The sequence below is a fragment of the Dermacentor silvarum genome, chromosome 3 (assembly GCF_013339745.2).
Source record: "Dermacentor silvarum isolate Dsil-2018 chromosome 3, BIME_Dsil_1.4, whole genome shotgun sequence".
Taxonomy (NCBI): Eukaryota; Metazoa; Arthropoda; class Arachnida; order Ixodida; family Ixodidae; genus Dermacentor; species Dermacentor silvarum.
The window spans coordinates 70,209,140-70,231,721 of record NC_051156.1 but is presented as its reverse complement, the minus strand read 5'-3'; the positions used below and the strand labels follow the sequence as shown (position 1 = coordinate 70,231,721).

General features: G+C 49.3%; 1 protein-coding gene across 1 annotated transcript; it reads right to left on the bottom strand.

Moving 5' to 3' along the window:
• Positions 1-423: 423 nt before the first annotated feature.
• LOC125944258 (uncharacterized) lies at positions 424-22,581 on the bottom strand. Its single transcript, XM_049664605.1, has 3 exons — positions 22,239-22,581; positions 1,088-1,312; positions 424-798 (listed from the first exon to the last, which is right to left on the bottom strand). The coding sequence occupies exons 1-3, from the start codon at positions 22,560-22,562 to the stop codon at positions 424-426; spliced, it is 924 nt and encodes a 307-aa protein (XP_049520562.1). The 5' UTR covers positions 22,563-22,581.
• Position 22,582: the final 1 nt, after the last annotated feature.

The following is a 22,582-nucleotide window of genomic DNA, read 5'->3' as shown; positions in this document are numbered from 1 at the left end:
GCTAAATGCCACCCTTACACAATAGCGGATGCATCCTTCCGACGTGCATCTGTGTTCTTTAGTACCAATTATTGGGCTTAAATGTTGTCCACAATGTCAGACATTTGTCCCGCGTGCATGGACCAACCACGGGTATCGCAAGATTGGAAGAAAAACTTCCGGTAACAAACGATATAGGTCATAATTTACGGTGACAGTACAGATTATATATGTCGCAATGCGTCTTAATGACGCAGACAAATGCCGGGCGCACGTGCCCACATATGCTGTCTTCCCACAGTGAAACAACCGGAAATGAAACGTTCTATTTCTTAAAACAAAATTTACCTTAGTCAATAAATAATCTGATGAAGTCCTCCAGACAACTCAGAAATGAAATAGCAATTAAACGCATGAGAAATAGACGCTTTGGTCGTTCAATTTCTAAAATAGCGGCGCCGCATCGTCACCGCCAGGTGCTGCCGAGATACCAGCCGCTTCTCCGGATAAGCTCGCGCTTTCGTTGGCGCCTACTATGGAAGCGTTGTCTGGGCTTCCATGAACCGCGTCGCCGCCTGTAAGCAACAACATCTGCGCCAGGTACGAGGCGTTGCGCGCCACGTCGTCTCCGAGCGGCTCGTTCAGGAGCTTCCACGTAAGCACTGTCAAGATGGTAGTTGCCAGGCTCAGGGTGACACCCGACAGGAGCAAAGCTCGCTTGAACTGCAACAGGCGTCGGAACGCGCTCAGGCGTCGGGGTGGCAAGGCAGAGTTGACGATCGCGTCCACTGGCAAGGCTGGTGGACGGTCATCTCGCTGCTGCGACAAGAAACGGACATTGACGATGTAGATGGAAGACTACGCTCTACGTTATAGCGAACCGCGGTAGCTCAGTGGCCTAGCTCAGCAGTGGATAGCTATGGGTTCTGCCGCTTAGCGAGAGAGCGTGGTTTCTTAGTCCAGGCCGCGGCGACCGAATTTGGATGGTGGTGAGAAGCAAGGACGCTCGTGTACCTAAATTTATGCACAGTTTAAAGAACCCTCGGTGGTCAAAATTGTTCGCATGATTGATTCAGGACGTAAACGCAATCAATCAATCGGTGCTTGCCTCTGATGGACGGCGAATCTCTGGCGCCGATACCGGAGGGCTGAGCTGTGGCCGAGGCAGCATGCGCTGCTCATCCGATGGCGACCCCGGCGATAGGTTCTCCGCCACCGGCGCCAGGTAAGGCGGGCTTGAGGGTGACGCGCGAGGCCTGCGACTTCGTGCTGCCACCGCGGCGGCCTGGCGCGGCCATGCCTGATGTTTCGGAGCCGTGACCGCCACCCGGGGCTGCAGACGTGAATGCCAATTGTGATCCTGTTAAGCGATCAGAGAAGGGCGCGCGCATTTCGAGAAGCACAGTTACCTTGGAGCATCTTTTTATTGTTTCAATCAATGAATCAATTTATTTCGCAGGAATAGCGGTGAACAGAGCCCGCATCAGCACAAGTGGCTGTGTGAGTGGCTGGGCAGTATATAGCTAACACTATAGGGGAGCATTGTGTGCTAAGTAAATGCTCAATGCAAAAGAAAAAAAAAACGAGTGCTCTATATTTCACCGATACATGTCAAAGCAAACTTATCGCTTAGCCAATACACGAGAACAAGAGCACACATAATCATTAAACTTGTAATTTGCTCTTCTGCTAACTACACGTATTTAAAGTATCTGAGCATGCGTCAGTGATCATACGCATCCGGGAGGCAAGAACAGACTCAGCAAACGTACGGATTTAGCTTTAGAGTTGCGTGATGCACACTGCGCATGCCAAGTAAGTCAGACACTCATGCTCTTGTGAGCATGCTATTTTCGGGATTTACCGCTCAAGGCTAACATGTGTAAAGGGGCCTTGCGTTGGGCAACGGGGCAGCGGTCATCTAAATGGGCAGCGTTTATTTCTTATCTATTAAGTAATGATTCTGCACTCTTTGACCAATTCGTAGTCCACTCATGCTTGTATTTGTTATAGATTTGCGTCATGATGCTTCGACAACAAAGTATTACTGACAATGGGGTGCTGTGTCCGAAATAATATAGATAGATAGATAGATAGATATATAGATAGATAGATAACTTTATTGAAGACCGAGGAAGGAGAGCCGGGTTTTACCCCGACCCCCCATGGGGCCGCTCCTACGTTCGGGCAGGCAGGTAGTACCTGCCCGCGGCATCATGGGTCCCTTGTATTGGCCAAAGCTGACGGCCACTATCCGTGCTATTGATGGCGGAATAAAACCCTGGTCTGGATGATTTTCACCTTGAGTTCCTTGGGTATAGGGGGGGGGGGGGGGCGGCAGTCCCACATCATGTGTTCAAGTGTACACACACACACACACAGTCCGGGCAGACAGGAGATATATCCATATATACCGAAAGGCTAGCTGGACAGGGGTACACACCTGTCTGTAGCAGGCTGAGCGTAATTTCTTGTCCTTTCGTGAGATACGAATGGGGTGGAGGAAGGACCCTACGACCCAAACGATAATGCGAAGTGACTTCGTTGAATGTAGCTAGAATGTCCCGCGACCCTCGATGAGCCGCATCCCCATCTAGAGGTGTGGCCCCGTGCGGGGCGGAGCGGTCCAACAACCCAGGACCGTGAAACCCCACGCGGAAGTCAACTCCTCGCGCCCGGGCGTGATCCAATTTGTTGGAGTTAGTGATGCCGCCGATTGTAGAGCTCATATGGGCAGGGAACCAAAATATCTCGTGTGTAGTGACAGTCCTACCTTTGAGAATCCTAGCAACAAGCGGGGAGACCCTGCCAGAGGCAAAGGGTTTAACCGCTGAACGTGAATTAGAATAGATATGATAACGGGTGGAGTCCGAAAGACCTAGTGCGATGGATACCTCCTCAGCTATTGCCTGGGAGGCTGCCTCGACAGAGCATGCCGACATTAATGTACTTCACTCAGAGACCGCAATGGCCACATAACGACTCATATCCGTGTGCGCAGCATCCGTGCTTTGTTCTCGATATTTAGAAGATTTAGGCTTGCTGAGAAAAGCTGTACCAGCGGTGGATGTTTTTCGAGATTTGGTGGCGCACGCCTTGGTACACTCTCCCTCTCCTATCTGACATGGCTACATTTTTTGGATAGTACTTTTTATTTGGCATAAATTGCGCCACCACGTAAAGTATAAAAGTTTATGATGTGCTAAGTCTCATTGTCATTGGTACTGGGCGGAATATATTTAGAGCACACGACTACATTGATATTTGGTAATCACATGGTTTACTTTTACATTGCGAACCTTAACGCCTGCCTGGCGTTGCAGCCATTTGTGTTTGCGTTAGCGTTCCGCTCAGTACCGCAATTCTCAAGTGCTGTACGCCATAGACTGCAGCGGGCGATAACGTTAGCGTTGTGTCACCCACTAACGCTAACGCAAACATATTACGCTACAGTAAAACTCTGTAATGTAATAGAAATTCGCGAAATAATGGCACTTTAAGGAAACTTGCACGAATGCGAGAAATCCATTCTGAGGAAAAGGGCTCATTTCTTGCGCGTTCACGAACAGAAGTACGTCTAGATGAGCGCATCGGACTTTGAAAGGCTATATTTTGTAATGAGTGGCTCCGCTAATGCGCCTCACAAAATTATGGATCTAACAGAGCGCAGGACTGCCGCACCAAGGCTTACAAATGGGCTGCAATTATTGATCCTTATTGGAGCGTCCTGGCGTGGAACTCCACTGATGCGCTGAATAAATGCCCCCTCTGAACGGCAACCTGTATATTCTCCTACCGACAACATTTGAACTTTAGGGATGTAGCTCGTTTGGTACTGTTGTGGTGGTTTCACATTAGTGATGAGCTGTTGACAATATAGCAGAATCGTCGAGACTCGAGGGTGCACAACTGTTGCTGTTAAGTACACGGCCTGCCCAATACGAATCACAGTGAGTGTGCTTCTGCGCTCCGTTGAAACGTTAGCAGCAGTCAGGGCGCGCTGACCTCGATCACGGGCCAATATCTTTGTCGAATGTGTGGCATGGTGGCGCCATCTCTTGCTAAGATTTTGACGCTTCGCTGGCACTCGCTGGTGTAGCGCGCTTTATGGTATTTGTATCATTCATATAGTTTATGATTTTATTGCGCTTAGTATTAGACTAACGGAAGAACTAAACAACAAACCTAATATAACAAGAAGTGGACGTAGGTGGCATAAAAACATCTGCTGGTACCGTGCCACGTACGTTCACGTTTTGTTCTTTTATGTTTATTCTTTAGGTCTTTCGTCAGCGTAATTTTAAGCGCAATACAATCAAGAACATCCACCAACTAGTCCCGTTCATTGCTTTACGAAACGTTCATATAGTGTTCTTGAACGTGCGAACGTACATTTTACGGCTATTGAAGGCGTTATTTACTAAAAGTGAAGTTTGTAAAAGAACAGAGCAAGCGCTGAAGGATTTAGAACTACAGTACTAGACCTTTGCAGACGAGTAGAGACTGTTGTCAAATAACGCCGCATCTCGATGTAATGAGCAGAGACATTAGCCGCCCCTCATGGCAGCGGCACCTGTTCGGCTTTACGGAACATTCTATTTCTTTTGTTTTTATCCAGAATGCGCTTTAAGATTCTATATACCACCGCGATGCGTATTTGAATGAAATGGTACCTAGCCGTTTTACCTATTGATAAAACACTTCGACTTGTTTCGGAGCGGTTGGCAGTACCTATCTACAGAGTGCTTATAATATTTTAGCGTGGGAGCATTGTGAGTTCACTATCTTTGGCAGGAAAGTAAGCCCTAATCTACATTGCCTGATATTTCTGACGTTCGGTGACATAAATTGAAAAATGAACGAACCAGTAATTGTGAAGACCAGATAAAAAATAAATGGCAAGCGTGTTCACGCAAAGCAGTTAGAGAGAGATAAATTAGGTTTACACTTCGTCGCAGGAGTTCGTGTTGGTTTAGTGACAAGCAGCGAAAACGTAAATATAGATCCGAAATTTAATAATCGGGTGACATTATGACGGGGACCCGCCGAACAACAGTTTACCTTAGGGATGTTAGTGTCCTACTAAAATGAGAGTTTTGCGCAGAAGTAATACAGTACTAATATTTGGTACACCATAGTACTGGACGTAAAACTTCCACGAATATTTAGGAGGGCGATTGCACCACCACAGGATTACGTCATGACGTGTTATGCGCACGCATTCACGGGAAAACTTGCAGAACACCTAAATTGAACAACGTACGTGCGCAGATGATCGGCAACACCAATTCAGACCTGTTTGATATCACGGTCACAAGAACAGGCATTGTTCGACCTGTCATATTCGAAGGTTTCATTGTTGCTGATGTTTCAAGATAGCCATATTTCGCCTAGTGCATTATACGCACCTCACGTGTCAGTCGAAAAAGAAAAATCTTGGTTTCTTTAGAACACCGCCCACATGAGAAAACAAACTACAGAAGATATGGCTGACAGGATAAACATCAGCGTGCTATCTGTACGCTCACACAAGCAGCTAAGCGAAACAGCAAGTTACATACAGCTGGTTCGATAGATGTAAGGCTGACTTGAAGTGATGCACAATCAGTTGCACCAATTCCTGGTAAGTTGTCACATGATGAACAGCACCTTTTGGTGAATAACAACTCATTATTTCAGGTAACATTCGGGATATACTGATGCTGATGGTGCTGCGCTTCCCAAACTCACTCACTTACTTGATTGAAGCGCGGGTAGGAAGAATTATTCGAAAGCATTTATGCCTGAATTTTTCTTTATATCACGCAGAAAGAAATGAGGTCTTGCTGTTTCAAGCTAGTGATTAAGCAATCACGGGGCGGTGCCTACAGAAACGTTTCCCAGTCCATGTGTGCGTGAGGCTAACAGTTGAATGCAATTAGCTCCAAAGACAAAACATGGAACCTTCTTCTTGAATTTAGCCCAACAGGGCGATCGGCTCTCGAGTAAAATCATGGATGATTAGGTCATCACAACTTCAGCAGCCCTTAAACTTAACTATCCGGTTAGCTTCAGTGCATGTTGCGTCTGTGCACGCCTCAGTGTATATGGCCTTTGCAGTACGAATAAACATTGTGGGGAGTGAGCATCTTGTCCATCTTTCAGTGTTCCCGTCTGACGCGCTGTCGTTGTTTCGCCGTGCGTTACCAACTCGCCCCGTACAAACACAACTGCTCAAAACACCGGTTACTACATAGAATATTTCACGCCAGCCATTTTTCCTCAGTGAGCTTTAATCTTTCATATATGCTAAATACTTGTTGCTGAAAGTTCACGTGCACCTTTTTCACCTTGCTAAATTGTCCTGAAACTTCAGGATGGCTTCTGTCGTTTTTCGAGCCCGTGCTATTCAGCGATGACTGCATGGCTGTGTTACTGTAACTAGGATCACACTTCCAGAGAGCTATGGTTAAGCGAAATGTCACACCTAGCCAGAAGCAACTATTTCATCACATGTGCGCTATCAAAAATTGTGTTCAAGGCATCATGCTTCTCAGCCATGCCAAAATATTTTTTATGCTTTCAATTTTATCTCCTAGAAAAGAAATCCATCTGAAAGGACAACGTAGCGAAATAACGGTGGTCTATTCTAGTATAATCTCGCGAAGGAGAACTTTACGCGAATAATAAAGCAACCTACCTCGACGCAAGCGAATAAAATCGAAACAAAAATCACGCTGAAAAACCTCGCGCGGCGCTTAGGTTAGCGCAGACTGGGCTCATCTCGTTAGTTGTAAAATATCGCACGCTCTTTTCAATTATACGGATACTAGAAGCACATTTATGGGGTCGATATCCGTCGTCGCCGTGAGGTTCCGTATACAGTCGAAGGGCGATAAAATCGTCGCCGCGCGACGTATGCTGTGTGTGCGAGGGAAACCGCACGCTTTCACGGATAGCGAACGCATGGTTACAGTAGCATGGTGGAGAGCAGACGCCATGTCTTCCGTCGCGCGAGAGGCCATGGACGGGGGGCGAGAGGGAGAGGGGGGTGACGTTGCGCTGCGGCACCAACTGCGTATCTTGTAGAGATGGGCAAAACGGCTCACTTCAGTGAGTGGCTCGGAACGGCTCAGCTCACTGAAATGAACCGGTTGATTTGAACGGCTCACCGGTTCACTTAAACGTGTAACCTGTGTTATGCATATTCTATAGTTATCTGGCTTTTAAAAAAACTATATATGCATAATTTAATAACCGTGTTATTGGTATTTTCGCTATGTTTAGATAATATTTTTACATATATTAAGAGCGTGAATTTTAGTTGTGATGAAACTTTCTTTTCGGATATTGGGGATAAAATGCTTATGATACTGTGACAGGCAGAATGCGACGTACTTTTTTCAGAAAAAAAAATATGTAACTTCATCGTCATTACAGAAGCTTGTCTGTTTTTGTGGTGCTTTAAAATCAACTTTTGTCAAAATAAAAACACACAATGATTGTACATTATGTTTCAACTTTATTCATTTATTCACATACGTACGTTCACTATAATATGAGGAAGCTGTAATGCCATGCAAAATGAATGTAGAAATCATTTCTTGAAGTAATATACAAAAATCACACGAAAGATCCACAAAACTGCCGCATGTACCTTTCGTTTTTTCTTCTCTTGAGTGCACGCGCGATACTGGCGATCATGCCATCATACGCCAGGACAAAAAAAAATAAAAAAGAAGAAATGAAGCTCTATTACAACACGAGATCATTGACCTCGTTTTAATGACGTGCTAATGATACACGCTCAGAAAATGCACTGAAGTGGATGTCATAGGCGACTTTTCATGACTACACTAATTAGCACAAATGAAGACCAGGACGTAAACTGTACGTTCACCTGTTGTCTTTAAAGACACGGAAGACCATCTTCGACTTGTTATTGGACCAGCGCACGATGTGCGATCGGTGAGAGTCGTGAGACATCGTTCGAACAGCAGCAGGAAACGAACGGTACCATCCTTTGCCAATTAAGACTTGTTAACTTCTCCCCTCGGTGGCATCGGGTGCCACACCATAGGACGCACAAAAAAAAAAACAAAGGGAGTGCTGCTCACACAACACACTGCGAGTGAGTACCAGTAGCGCGAGCCTGCCCACACCGGCCACCATTCGTCGGTCAGAAATCGAAACCCAGCAGAAGACCCAGCTCTGACGGAACGGTTCAGCACGGCTCATTCAAGGAGAGCGAACCGGCTTCCTAACTCCGAAAGAAACGCCGCTCACTTACTGAACCACAGCTCCCTCGCTCTTCAACAGAGCGGCGCGCTCCTGAGCGCTCAGGAGCGAGCCGGATCTCTTGAAGAGCGAGGGAGCCGTGGCGAAAAGGGCGGTGAACGCTCAGGAGCGAGCCGGATCTTTTGAAGAGCGAGTGAGCCGTGGCGAAAAGAGCGGTGAGCGCTCAGGAGCGAGCCGGATCTTTTGAAGAGCGAGTGAGCCGTGGCGAAAAGAGCGGTGAGCGCTCAGGAGCGAGCCGGATCTTTTGAGCCGCTCTTTTGAAGAGCGAGGGAGCGGTGGTTCAGTAAGTGAGCGGCGGTTCTTTCGTTCTTCAGCCGAAGGCGAGGGGGTGAAGGCGACTCTTGCGAGGAAGGGTGGGAGGGCAGTTGCTTTCTCGTACCGCTAATAGATGGCGCGGAAGTCGCGCCCAGCAGAAGACACGGCTCTGACAGGAACGCATCGGCACGGCTCTCTGAACGCGAGAGAACCTGCTCCCTTTCTCCAAGAGAACCGCCGCTCATTTTTACTGAACCACCGCTCACTCGCTCTTTAAAAAGAGCCGCTCACAAGATCCGGCTCACTCCTGAGCGACCCATCTCTAGTATCTTGCGACCATGCGCAAGGGGAACTGGCGACCCAATCGCGCACGCGAAAGGAGGAAAGCGCGAAGCCAGCGAAGGAGAGAAGCGCTGCGGCTTCTACTCTGCCAGAAATTGCCTACCTTTACTTTACGCGGCTGCGCGCGGTCGCGCGCATCGTATCTTGAAAGCGATCTGAATACGGCTCCTAACTTTATATAGCGCTGTGCCTTTCGCCGCTAGACCAGCGGTAGTCCACACGAACCTTCGCTCACTGCTGCGGCCAGCTCATGCTCACGCCAGCGTTTTGACAGCGGTTGTCCGGGGTCATCGAGTGCGATTGATTCATGTTTGCTTGAGCGCGTTACACCATGCTTAATAATTCAGCTAGTAAGCGAATGTTTTCAAGTTTATACAGCCGATAAATCTACTATCCTTACTCCGTATCGCTCTCTACTGATTTGCTATCGCAACTGATGCTTCGCCTTTTCGAGCGAAACTGCGACTTCTTTTGCGTTCGCGGCATTTCCGACAGCTGACAGCTTCTGCGGCTGTCCGAAGGGCGAGCAATGTGAACGACGCGACATTTGGCCTACATGCGATGACGCGCCCTCTCCAAACGCCGAATGTTCTGGTAGGAACGACCTTACAGGGCTTCTCACCAGGTCCCATTGCAAATTTTGGTTTGGCCAATGCACGGGAAGCTGTAAAACGCCGCCTAAGGAGCGTTTTGGGCGAATACCTCAAGTCGGCTCAATATTGGAGGAGCTAGAAGACATTAACTATACTCTTAACATGCAGCCAGCAGGCTAGCGTCATTGCGTACAAAGCTGCCCTCTCTCAGCCTCCACTAGCGTTCTCAAGCGGTGTTCCACCTGTGACTTCTCCCTTACGGGAGGCAATGGGCGTATGACGGCGTCGAGCCCCGCTTCTCTACTTTAAAGCTAACGTGTTAGCCTCTAGTTGGTCAGGATATTTCGTCGGCTGCTGTTCAACCAAAAATAGTACCGCTACTTAGAGGCCGCGGACCATTCAGAGAGACCTCAAAGAGCAGCTGGAAAAGGGCTTTGTCTCCGAGTTTCTGTGTAACAGAACTACGTATTCTGGTATATGCGAATTACAATCCGAAGCTATCATGTCTGCAGCTTGTGTGTGAGAGGTACAGTTACAAATCTTTCTCACGTATATGACTTTTTCAATTAGTTCAATAAGGCACTTGTGCTTGGCGGATGGTCCTAGAAGAACGAGGATGAATGCTGCACTGCCGCACAAGTACGTGCGCGCGTGATGTACGCGTGCACACACACTGTATCTGTCCTTGATGCGTGGGTACTCTGCCCGTTGCTTTTGTCGCACAGCGTGTGCGGCGACCATAATCGGTATTATGGCAAACACTGTCGCAATAAAGGCATTACATCTGCACCTTGTGGCTGTGCTAGCGTCGCTTGTGGCGGTGGAGCTTGTCTAACGTCGTCTAACGTCAGTTGGGGTGGCGGTACTTGTCTAACGTTGGTTGTGCTTCTCTAACGTCGGCAACAGCTTCGCTGTACGACCATGAACGTTAAGCTCCTGAGACCAGAACACAATTATGGGACATAATCGTTCTTCAAGGTGGTGTTTTATTGTCTACTGTTTGTTCTGAACTTCATAAAAAATTTATTTATATACCACCGTTAGATGCCAAAAGTTGCGTCTCCATGTAGGTGAAAAAAATAATTATCCCCATCATCTCCGCATGTTTGCTGCGGTACGAACTGTATTTCGCTGCTAAACACAGAGATAAAGAAGGAACTACGTGCAGTACATTGAAATGTTGCTGTCGCTTCCGGTATTTTCACATCTCAGTGATTTCGAAACACAGCGCGGGGTTGCTTTCGTAGTATCAAATTTCTCGAAAGCGGATGACAAGAATATATGTAAACCACTTGGTTACAGTACACATGCACCTTATTTCATACCCAGAATGAATATTTTGCGTAATCACTTCTGAGTGAATTTCGAAATTTCGAAACAACCCCGGCCGCGCTTTCTTGAACCAGCGGCGCGGCTCTGAACGGAGAACGAATAGCAGGAACGAAGAGTCAAAACGAGACAACAGAAGCCACGCAAAGGCAAACCGAAGCCTGAGACCAGCGGATGAAGCGCTGAGACTGCGCGGCTTCCGAAAGCTGCGACATAAAAGAAAAAAACAAACTAACAGAAAGTTTAAAGATAGAGGTGACGGGAGAGACGCAAAGCTATATACATGTATACATAAAAAATACTGCGCTTGTGTAGTTCAAATCTAGCGCTAATGCAACTCCACTAACGTGAAGCAGGGAAGTGCGAAGCAGTGATGCGCCAGCGCTGTCGCTCGATACGCGCCTGCCGCTCGGCGTCCATGGCACAAAGGAAGTTCCGGAGCGTGCCAACTACTTATAACAGTTCCTGTTCCTTCTCTCTTGCCACACGGCGCACGCTCATCGGGGGCTGGAGTAGCGCTGGAGTTAGGAGAATCCAGCGGTTGTGGGGTGGTGGCGCCCTCTTGCACTGCGCTGGTACCAGAATGGTGTTTGGGAAACAATTTTCCCGAGTTTCTGCTAATTTATGCGCTTAATGCTTGGTTATTCCTATCTTTGAAATTATTCTGAATCATGTTAGTTTATTTTGAACCAGTTTTGATCAATTCTGCACTTGTTTTAGGCCTGTTTTCAGAGGTTTTTGCGCGTGACCACGACGACCTAGTATCACAAGATTTTCACAATTTTCTGCTAATTATAGCGCCTATATAGTGTTTGATTATTCCTATCCTTTAGATTATTCTAAATCGTGTTAGTTTATTTTGAACCAGTTTTGATCAATTCTGCACTTGTTTTGACCTTGTTTTCGCGCGTGACCACGACGACATGAGATCAAATTACACGCTGACAGCCCGGTCCCCTAAAGTGCTTCTCACTTTAAAAAAATTGGGTACCGGTCAGGGACAGTGGCCTTGGTAAACTCGGCGGTAATGCAGTTCCACTCAACATGAAAGCTGGTGAAGTGCGAAGCAATGATTCGCCGGTGTTTCGCTTGTGTGTTCCTTGTGTTTAGCTCGTTTTATCCCGTGTTCATCTTGTGTTTAGCAATGCATCATCCGTTTTGGCACCTCTGCTAAGGCACAACTGGTGGGGAACCGCCACGCAGATGGAGCCGAAGCCTTTGCTGATGATAGTTAGAAGCCATTTTAACGAATTTCTGTTAATTCGATTAATTCATGAGTATTCGTAACTTTAAAATTATTCTGAATCGTGTAATCTTATTTTGAACCGGTTTTGATCAATTCTGCGCTTATTTCGATCCTGTTTTGACTACTTGTTTTTGCGCGTTACCACAACGACATCAGATCACATTACAAGATTTTCACCATTTTCACCTGTTTCTGCTAATTAATGCGCTTAATGCTTGATTATTCCTACTGTTTTACATTATTCTGAATCATGTTAGTTTATTTGAACCGGTTTTGATCAATTCTGCACTTGTCTTGACCCTGTTTTTGCGCGTGACCAAGCATGACACGCTAACAGCCCGGGTCCCTAAAGTGCTTCACGCTTAAAAAAGTTGAAGGGGCTGTGCAAACGGTCTTATAGGAGGTTAACTGGGTGGAATGTAGGCAGCTTTTCAAGCGCAGCTTGTATGGGCTAACTCGCGCCGTCGGTGTGGCTGTCGTGGTACGCGAACAACCAAGTCCTTCTTTCCCACAGCTGGCGGCCGTAAACCCTCCACACCCACAGCTGCTTGACAGGTTCTTCTCCTCACTCGCTCCGCGCGCGCCGTTTCTCGCCAGTTCAAGGCCAGCTGCGGCATTGAAGGAACGGAAGCAGGAGTGGGATCGTGAATGGACTCGTGCTCGCCGGGCGAATCCACGGTTTCTCATCCTCCAAGAATCACGTCTCAAACGCTCAAAAAAATTCCCAACCCCTCCCTTAGGTTTGGGCAAGCTTCGCTTGATTTGCTTACACGATCGTCAGTGCGTCCTGTATGTGCAACGCTTAGCGACGAGCCTTTTGATAGAGACGCATGACCTCAGTGCACCGAGCTGAAGCATCGATGGAAAGCAGCGGACAAGGTGACTGGGACATTGCAAAGAGCAAGCTCATTGGATCAAGGAAGCGGTAAAGCCACAGTGCTGGCCCTTTCATTCAGGATGTCTTAGCAAGCATGTTCTGGCTGCTACTGATAAGGTAACAACAGAGCGCATGCGCGACATATCAGCGCTGCCTAATCACTACAAATGGAAGCCCTTCGGGGATATTCACTACGAATGCCCATCAGGGATATTCCTAAGCGTTACTAGGCAAAGATCTTGAAAAATAACGGCATCGAGGCCTATAGATACCCAAAGGCCCCGCGCTTGCACGTTTCATCAGGTTGTGGTTGAAGGAAAGTCAGAAATAAAGAAGAGGTAAATGTGCCTCCCGAAGGCCTTTTGCCCAAAAAATTTACCTGTCACGAGGAACCTGTGACCTGTGAAATTACCTGTGAATTTACCTGCGACGCCCGCCTTACCCAATACATCATACGAGGCGTGGAAGGAAATCGTAAATAAATAATGTGCTCAACGTCACGCAGCTTTCCGAAGTCGGCAACCTCTATGGATGCCAATTGGCGCCCGTTATCTGTCCATACTTGTACAGGAATCCTGTAGCGCGATAATCAGGTGCATGTCGTTTGTAACACCTCATCGGCCAACGTTGTACCTAATTTTTCCACTTCAGGAAAATTGGAGTGTGCGTCAAACGCCACCAAAAATGAAATCAGGAAGAAAAACACTGGGGTGGTGATGGAAGACCAGTGAAGCTGTACTATGGTGGGAATAATGTATTTCCAATTATGCCTATTAAATTGATGGTGTCATTGGTTATTTGAACTGATAGGACGCGTTCCAGGTTAGATCCGCTTGGCGTTTTTATGAATGCCAGAAACAGGCAACGGCCAAGCGGAGCGAGTGCGAGTACCGACAACAAAAAGCGTCTTTTTCTTCGTCTTCTGCTGGCGCCCGTATTTGTCACTACAATCACTCCCCGGCGAAAAACGAGCCATCCTGGTGACCTATGGAACAGGCAGCACTGGTGGGTCTTAGTGCGGCTTAAGTCGGTCGACATGAACAGTTTCGCATCCGCGACGCCGTTGGTCTGTAGATGGCTGAATAGGCTCAATGACGTAGTTGACCGGGGACGTCGATCGGAGAACCCGGTAAGGGCCGTCATACTTTGAGCTGAACTTTGTGGAAAGGCCGGGAGTAGACGAGGGAACGCGGAGCCATACCAGTGTCCCAGGTGAATATGATGGAAAAGACACGCCTGCGTCTCGACTATGTTTCTGGCTGGCCTGGTATTGCTCGATAAGTGAGCGTGCGATCTGAGGACATTCTTCGGCATAGGTGGCAGCTTCGGATAGAGTCGTAGATTCTGAATCGTCGGGGCGATACAAAAAAATCGTGTTCATGAACTAGGAAGGTTCGCGACCATAAAGAAGAAAGAAAGGAGAGAATACCGTGGTAGACTGGGTGGCGCTATTGTAGGCATACGTAACAAAGGGAAGGATGCGGTCCCAGTTAGTGTGGTCAGCGAAAACGTACATAGCGAGCATGTCGCCGAGAGTGTGATTGAAGCGTTCAGTCATACGATTGGTTTGCGGATAATAGGCGCTTGTAGTTCTATGGACAACGTTGCATTCGCGGAGCAGGGCTTCTACAGCCTGGGAGAGGAATGAACGACCACGGTTACTCAGTAGCTCGCGAGGCGCACCATGTCGAAGAACGAGGTTGCGAAGGATGAACAAGCCGACTTCACGTGTTGTGGCCGCCGGAAGCGCTGAAGTTTCGGCGTAGTGCGTTAGGTGGTCCACGGCGACGATAACCCAGAGGTTGCCATCTGGGGTGTACGGTAGAGGGCCGTACAAGTCAATGCTCATACGGTCGAAAGGCCGGGAGGGACCAGGCAATGGTTGGAGCGGCCCTGTTATCTGGTTAGGTGGGCTCTTGCGGCGCTGACACTTGGAGCACGAGTGGACGTACTGCCGAATGAAGCGGTACGTTCCGCGCCAGTAGTATCGAAGCCGTAGGCGTGTACACGTCTTTAGCACACCGGCATGGGCGCATTGCGGATCCGCATGAAAAGAGGCACATATGTCGGAACGTAGATGGCGAGGAATCACTAGCAACCATTTACGGCCATCAGATAGGTAGTTGCGGCGTTAAAGGAGCCCTTCGCGGATTGCAAAGTGGCGAGCAGTGCGCCGAAACGAGCGGTCGGTGGTGCGGGGTGACGGCTGAGATAAATACTCTAGAAGAGAGGCTATCCAAGGATTGCGGCGTTGCTCAGATGGAATGTCGGCGAATGTAAGAGAAGAATCATAGCTCGAGACAGACGCAGCACAATACTCATCAGGCAGTGGTGAGCGAGAAAGAGCGTCGGCATCCGAATGCTTACGGCCTGACCGGTAGACAACACGGATGTCATAGTCCTGTAGACGAAGCGCCCAACGAGCTAGGCGACCGGAGGGGTCCTTTAACGACAACCAGCACAGGGCGTGGTGATCAGTCACGATGTCAAATGGACGGCCATATACGTAAGGTCGAAATTTGGTGATTGCCCAAACGATTGCAAGGCATTCTTCTTCGGTGCCTGAATAGTTCGTTTCCGCTTTGGTGAGAGTGCGGCTGGCGTAAGAGACGACGTACTAATCGAAGCCAGACTTACGCTGGGCTAGAATAGCGTCGAAGCCGACTTCACTAGCGTCCGTGTGGATTTCAGTTGGAGTGTCTGGGTCAAAGTGGCGTAGAATAGCTGGGGATATCAAAAGATGGCGTAAGGTGGCGATCGCGTCTTCGCAAGCTGTAGACCATGCCGAGATGCCTTGGCTGTTGCCAAGCAGCTGCATTAAGGGGGCAATTATGGACGCAAAATTACGCACGAATTGGCGAAAGGTACGAACACAGGCCTATAAAGCTACGGAGTTCCTTCAGCGTAGACGGCCTGGGGAACTCGGCGACGGCGCAAAGCTTTGCAGGGTCGGTAAGGACACCGTCCTTGCTGACAACATGGCCTAAGATGGTAAGCCGGCGGCCGGCAACGTTGCACTTCTTCAGGTTAAGCTGCAGTCCAGCGTCTGAAAGGCAAGTCGGGACGCTTGCGAGGCGGTTCAGATGGGAGTCAAAGTCCTTCAAAAAGACTATGACCTCGTCCAGGTAGCACAGACACGTGTGCCATTTGAGGCCTTTAAGAATTTTGTCCATGAGGTGTTCGAAGGTGGCGCAGGCGCATTACAAAGGACGAATGGCATCACGTTAAACTCATATAACCCGTCTGGGGTTACAGACGCAGTCTTCGGACGGTCAATGTCATTCATAGGGACCTGCCAATACCCGGATCGAAGGTCCAAAGAGGAAAATAACTCTGCTCCTTCCAAGCAGTCGAGAGCGTCGTCAATTCGGGGCAGCGGATAAACATATTTTCGTGTGATCTTGTTAAGGCACCTATAATCAACGCAAAATCTGATGCTACCGTCCGTTTTCTTCACCAGCACAACTGTGGAGGCCCAAGGGCTGTGTGAGGGTTGTATTACGCCACGATGAAGCATGTCGTTGACCTGTTTATCAATGACACGGCGTTCAGCGTGAGAAACTCGGTATGGACGCTGGCATAGGGGTGCATGGGTGCCGGTGTCAATGTGGTGAACGATGGCGAATGTGCGTCCCAAGGAAGATTGCTTATGATCGAACGACATCCGAAAGCGGTCGAGCAGTTCCGAGAATTGGGTACACTGGGCAGGTGGGAGTTGGGAATCAATTGACGGAAGGAAGGCCTCTGAGGGCGAATCGGCGGTGTAACTGGTGTAATGCTGTCGACGAGAAAACTTATCGTGTCGTCAGGCAGTTGAGTCGAGTAGGCGAAATCAATATCGTCAAGCCGACCTATTACCTTCACTACGAAATAAGGTGGCTGGGGAAGAGGGCCGATTCGTGACATAAATGGCGCTGCAAGAGAACTGCAAAAGGGAGGAGGAAGTGTTCACGAGAGGTGAAGGCTTCGGAGGCGGCAAAGAGGGCGGTGGAAAAGGGAGCATAGCCGCAAGAAAGTGGCACAAGAACAGAAGACAAAGGAGGTAGGTCAGTGCCCGCGGCGACGACCACTCGAGAAGGCGGCTTGTCAGATGCGGCGTCACACGTCGGCGATAACTCAAGTTCGGCACGCGCACAGTCAACAATGGCATGGTTAATACCAAGAAAGTCCCAACCCAAAATAACGTCGTGCGAACACGGTGAAAAAAAACCTACAAATTCGACTATATGCAAAATGTCCTGAATGACAAGGCGAGCTGTGCATGCCACTGAAGGTTGAATGTAGTGCGCGGTTGCGGTACGCAGGGAGACGTCGGAAAGCGAAATCGTATTTTTTTAGCTTGCGGCACAGTTCTCCACTAAAAATAGACATAGCGGCTCCAGTATCGATAAGTGCTTGCACAGAAACACCTTCGATATTCATGGTTATTTCGTTCGCAGGTAGAAATCAAGGCCTTGAAGTTGTCGACATGAGCGCAGTTCTTGCCTCTGGAACTGCGATGGCTAGTTTTCCGCTTGGATGGCTGGGGGGTGACGAACCATAGGGGAAAGTGAACGGCGACGCGGTGAGGGCGACCGACGTGGGCCGTAGTCACGTTGATTCGGTGAGCAGCTGTTCATCGTTGAGTGGGAGAAGATCGAGTGTGGTGGCTCAGAAGGAAAGTAGCCTTGATTTACTTCGCCCGCACTAGTACAGAGGTCGTGACGACGACAGTAACGTGCGACATGGCCAGGTAGACAACAGAAGCAGCAAATAGGCCTGTTGTCCTGGGTGCGCCAAAGATTAGACGGTCCGCGACGGCGAAAAGGAGGTGGGTTCGGGTGGACAGGCGCACGCGCAGCGTAGCAGGTAGGTAGGCAATGCCACTCAGCACGGATCCTGGTCGAACAGGATCCGTAGTGAGTGGCATTGCTGGTGACTGGCGGCGTGCGACGTCAGCATAGGTCAGAGGAGCGGAAACAAGCTGATGCTGGTAGGTAGTTGGCAGAGCGTCAGAAATTTGCTCTCAATGACATGTCGTAGCGTCGGAGCAAGCGCCTGTGCGGAGCCCAGGACGCAGGAAACAAGGGATAATTGTCGCGCCACTTCTCGGACAAACTGCTGTATCTGCCGCATGACCATTGTGGTGTCAGTAGAAACAGAGCCTACAGTTAACGCTGACATGTTGGTGTGTCAGAGCTCGGGAGGCATGTAGAAATGCGCTGTTTGCGCAACTCGTCGTAGCTCTGACAGTACTCGACCACGTCCGTGACACTTTGGAGATTTTTGGCAATAATCACGTTGAAGGCGTCGTCATCGATCCCCTTCATCATGTGTGTGATTTTATCGGCTTCGGACATAGCAGGGTTGATGCGACGACAGAGGTCAACAATATCCTCGATGTAGGACGTGGAGTTCTCGCCGGATTGCTGGGCGCGACCGCGTGAGCGCTGTTCTGCGCGGAGATTGCGAACGGCGGGTGGGCCGAAGACTTCCGCGAAGCTCGTTGGCAATATCAGCTTCATGGTTGTGGAACCACAGCTGTGCTACGCCCGCCAGGTAGAAGTTGACGTTGCTGAGCTTCTCGCCGTCATCCCATTTATTGTGGGCGCTTTTCCCCTCATACGAAGTGAGCCAGTCCACGACGTCGTACTCCTCCGTGCCGTTGAAAATGACAGGGTCTCGCTGTCGTAGTACGCCGGAGCAGGCGAACACCGGTGGTGCGGGAGCACCTTGCTGTGGCGCGTCGTCAGGCATTGCCGAGGCTGGGGGTAGAGTCCGGGTACGGAGTTCCAGGATGAAAAGGGAACCGGCACGCTCCACCAATTGATAGGACGCGTTCGAGGTTAGATGCGCTTGGCGTTTTTATGAATGCCAGAAACAGGCAACGGCCAAGCGGAGCGATTGTGACCACCAACAAAAAGAAGCGCCTTCTTCTTCGTCTTCTGCTGGCGCCCGTATTTGTCACTATAGAACTATTAAAGAATGAGAAGTATATCTGATCCGGTGGTTCTCATTTTTTAGTGACCACAGGGACCATGGCCTTATGGTCGCTACTGTACACTACCATAGGGTATACGGCAAAGTTGGCACACTCTTCCTAAACACGTGACCAACGCCGCTCGCGTTTGGTGCGAACGCGGGCAAAACGACGCCGCCGTCGACAACAGTTCTGCGCGTTGTTTGTGTGACCGCACACAACCGCTGTCAGAATGCTGGCGTGAGCAAGCGCGCCAGCAACAGCGAGCGAAGGTTCATGCGGCCTATCGCTTCAACGGAAACTGAGCGGCGAAAGCACAGTGCATACATAGGTAGGGGCCGTGTTGCAGATCGCTTTCAAGATACGGCGCGCGCGACCGCCCGGCGCCGCGCAAAGTACAAGTTGCTCGCAGAGCAGAAGCCGCAACCCCTCCGTCCCGCACTGCGTTCCCGCTGTCCTCCTTTCGCGTGGGAGATTGAGTCGCCAGTTTGCCTTGCGCCCGGTCGCAAGATAAGCATTTTGTGCCGCAGCCAAACGTCGCCTCCCCTCCCTCCCTCCCTCCCGTCACCCCACGGCCTTTCGCGCGACGGAAGAAGGGGCGTTTGCTCTTCGCCGTGCGTTCACTCCCCTTGAAAACGCGCGTCCCTCGCGCGCTTTCACTCGCACATACAGGATACGGCCAGTTAGAGTTTTTTTTCTACATTCGCACGCGACCATCGAAGACTGAGCTCTTAACAGCTCCGCTGTAAAAAATGGGAGGACTACAAAGCTTCGCCTTTAAGAGTGGAACGCAATTGCATTATCAGGCCCCGTTCACATCGCATTTTTTATGAGTAGGTTTCACTGCAACACACAACGTGGGAAAGCTAGCTTACAAATACTACGCTTACACCCATTCTCTTATAGTCGGCTTCACCTTTAAACACGAATGCAGTGCTGGGACGACATCTTTACAGGGGGAATAGCAGCTGTGTCGTAGCAAAATGTGAAGGCTCTAGAGCCTTCTTTTATTATTTTATTAATTGTTTGCATGTTGCCCCGAGGCATGCGCGTGTCCAAAATTGCGTGAGCGTTGCTTACTTGAGCCGAGCCGCGCACCATCAGAACTGGAGGACGCTTAAGCTTCGCCTTTAAGAGTGGAACGCGATAGCATTCAAAGATCCCTCCCTGGCTGCTTAACAGGCTTTTTTCTCGTACATTCAAATTATAATACCACGCTGTCATGTGTGTAGGTTATAGTTAAGCTGTACTTTACGATTACTCTGACGGATTTTAGTTTGAGAAATTCAATTTTTTTCGCTAACCCTTTGCACCCTGCGGAGGGCCTTTGTGGCCGGGGTGGTTCGGGATGAATTTCTCCGCCATGGATGTCCCGGACGCCGATGCTTACGCCGACGCCGACATCGACGCCGGATTTTCTGCGACATGGGTTCCTTAACGCTATCTCATTAAAAAGGACTATATTGAAGCCTACTCTGTACCACGGCATATCGGGTGTCGGGAAAAAACAAGGGGCTGAGACTGCTGCTGGCGTGCTCATTTTTGGCATGCTCTGCCCTAAAGAATCATTGCTTCAGTGCTACCGTCTAGCCCATACCAAAAAATAAGTGCGCGTGCTGTTTCCGTGCACTTATTCCTTCCGAGATGACCTGCGGGTACCTTTATTAGCATTTCGCTCCTCACAGACTTGCGTAGGACAATTTTGCATCCTTTAGGTAGTATCTCGTCAATGACAGGTAGCTGACCCGCAAACTGACGTTATTCCCCTTCAACTGCTGTTCCGCGCGACAGTAGCTGCGTTAGAATGCCTAGATAGAGATCCGATAGTGTATCGTCCGTATACTCTTGAAGAGTCGCAGATTAGGGACCAGATTGTATTCGGCACTAATAACAAGACTGCCAGAGAGAAAATGTTGCGGGACAATACCTCGACTCTACAGGAAGCCGGAAATATGCGCAAAGCAGCTGAAGTGGCAGAATAACAAAATATGGCATGGGCCAACGAACGCATGCAAGACTTCTCTCGCCGGAATGAACGCGTTGCTGGTCGGCATGAAAGGAGGCACAGATGTTGAAACGTAGATGGCGAGGAATCACCAGAAACTACTTAAGGCCATCACATAAGTGAATGCTGTTCTGCAGAAGCCCATCGGGGATGGTAAAGTGACGAGCAGTGCGTCGAACGTGCGGTTGGTGGTAGGCGGAGACGGCTCAAACAGGAACTCTAGGACAGAGGCTATCCAAGGATTCTGACGCTGAAATTTCTGGTATGTTGTCCATGAAGCGCTCGAAAGTGGCATGCGCATTGCAATGGTTCAATGGCAACATGTTAAGCTCATATAACCCATCGGGAGTGACAAATGCGGTCTTGGCGCGTCAGCTACATCCATGAGTACTTTCCAGTACCCCGATCGAAGGCACAAGGAAGAAAAAAAAGTTAGAACTCCGCCTCCATTCCACCCTGTGAAAGTCGTTGTACAGCGAAGCTGATGCCGACATTAGACAAGCACAACTGATGTTAGACAAACACCACACCGGGTAACTGACGTTAGACGATGTTAGACAAGCACCACCACCACAAGCGACGTGAGGCTCGACACGCCGACTGCCCACTAGAAGCAGCAGTGGTAACGAAAGGGATTGAACGCAAGCTATATAAGGCGGCATAGTATGATATGGCGTGGATTCCGTGTGGAGTAGATTTCGTATAGCGCCTAAATAGATCGGCTCAATAGTCCTCCACTGGCCGCACACAAATAATTACCTCATCATACTTGCCCTTGCTCATTCTGAAGGTACATCATTCATTGGAATTCGCTTTGGAGACGTACACTACAGGTGAAATTAATCTAACCTACACCTTCTATAGTTACCTTGCCAATGTAGCTAAGAGGCAAGCGCTGAGGTTTGGCCTCTGTTACGGCGATATTGGAGAAATGACTGCAATAGCAAAAATAACGGAGTCCTCTTTTTAGTCAACATGTTCCGTATTACCTTGCCCGCAAGGCCCATCTAGTATACAGCGTGCCTAAAAGCTTTTGATAAATTTCTTTTGCAGGAAACGCGTAAGAACTGACAAGCGCTGTCTTCACGAAGCGACATAGTGCCATCTTGAGATCGACGGAAACGATGCATAGTGTGTCCCAGCAAACACTAACCAAGCTGAATAATGAAATATTAAAAAAAAACACTGTTCAAGAAACAATCATCAGAACTATAGTGTTTGGTCTTCAAACCTCGGGCGACCGAACGCCGTAGGTTTCATATTTGTATCTTGCAACGTGCTTTTTAAACCTCTTTTTTTTCGTTCAACAGCTTGGCTAACGTTAGCTGGGTCAAACGGCATATTAGAGGCGCGGTTCAAACAGTTGTCGTGCTCACCGGCTGTCGACGCGCACGCAGGTCCGGACCCTGACCTCGCGCCGATCCACCCCGCTGCGCTGCCTGGTGGAAGGACCTCGCCACCTTTGGGACAAGGGACGCACTGCTTCCCAGGGAGACATGCGTCGGAGAAGGCTGCCGGGATGTCTTGTGACCTCGCCGCGCCATTGCGCCGCCACCGTGCGTCGCTGTGGTGCGTTCTTCTTGGCGCTGGCTCGAAGGAACCTCGCTGGGTGCTTCTGCTTCCGCAAAAGCGCTTCCGAGTAACTGATTCGTCCCGTTCTCACCGGCATCCTCGCCAGCAGCGGTTACCAGGTTCCCCATGGCGAGGCAGCTGAAGGTCC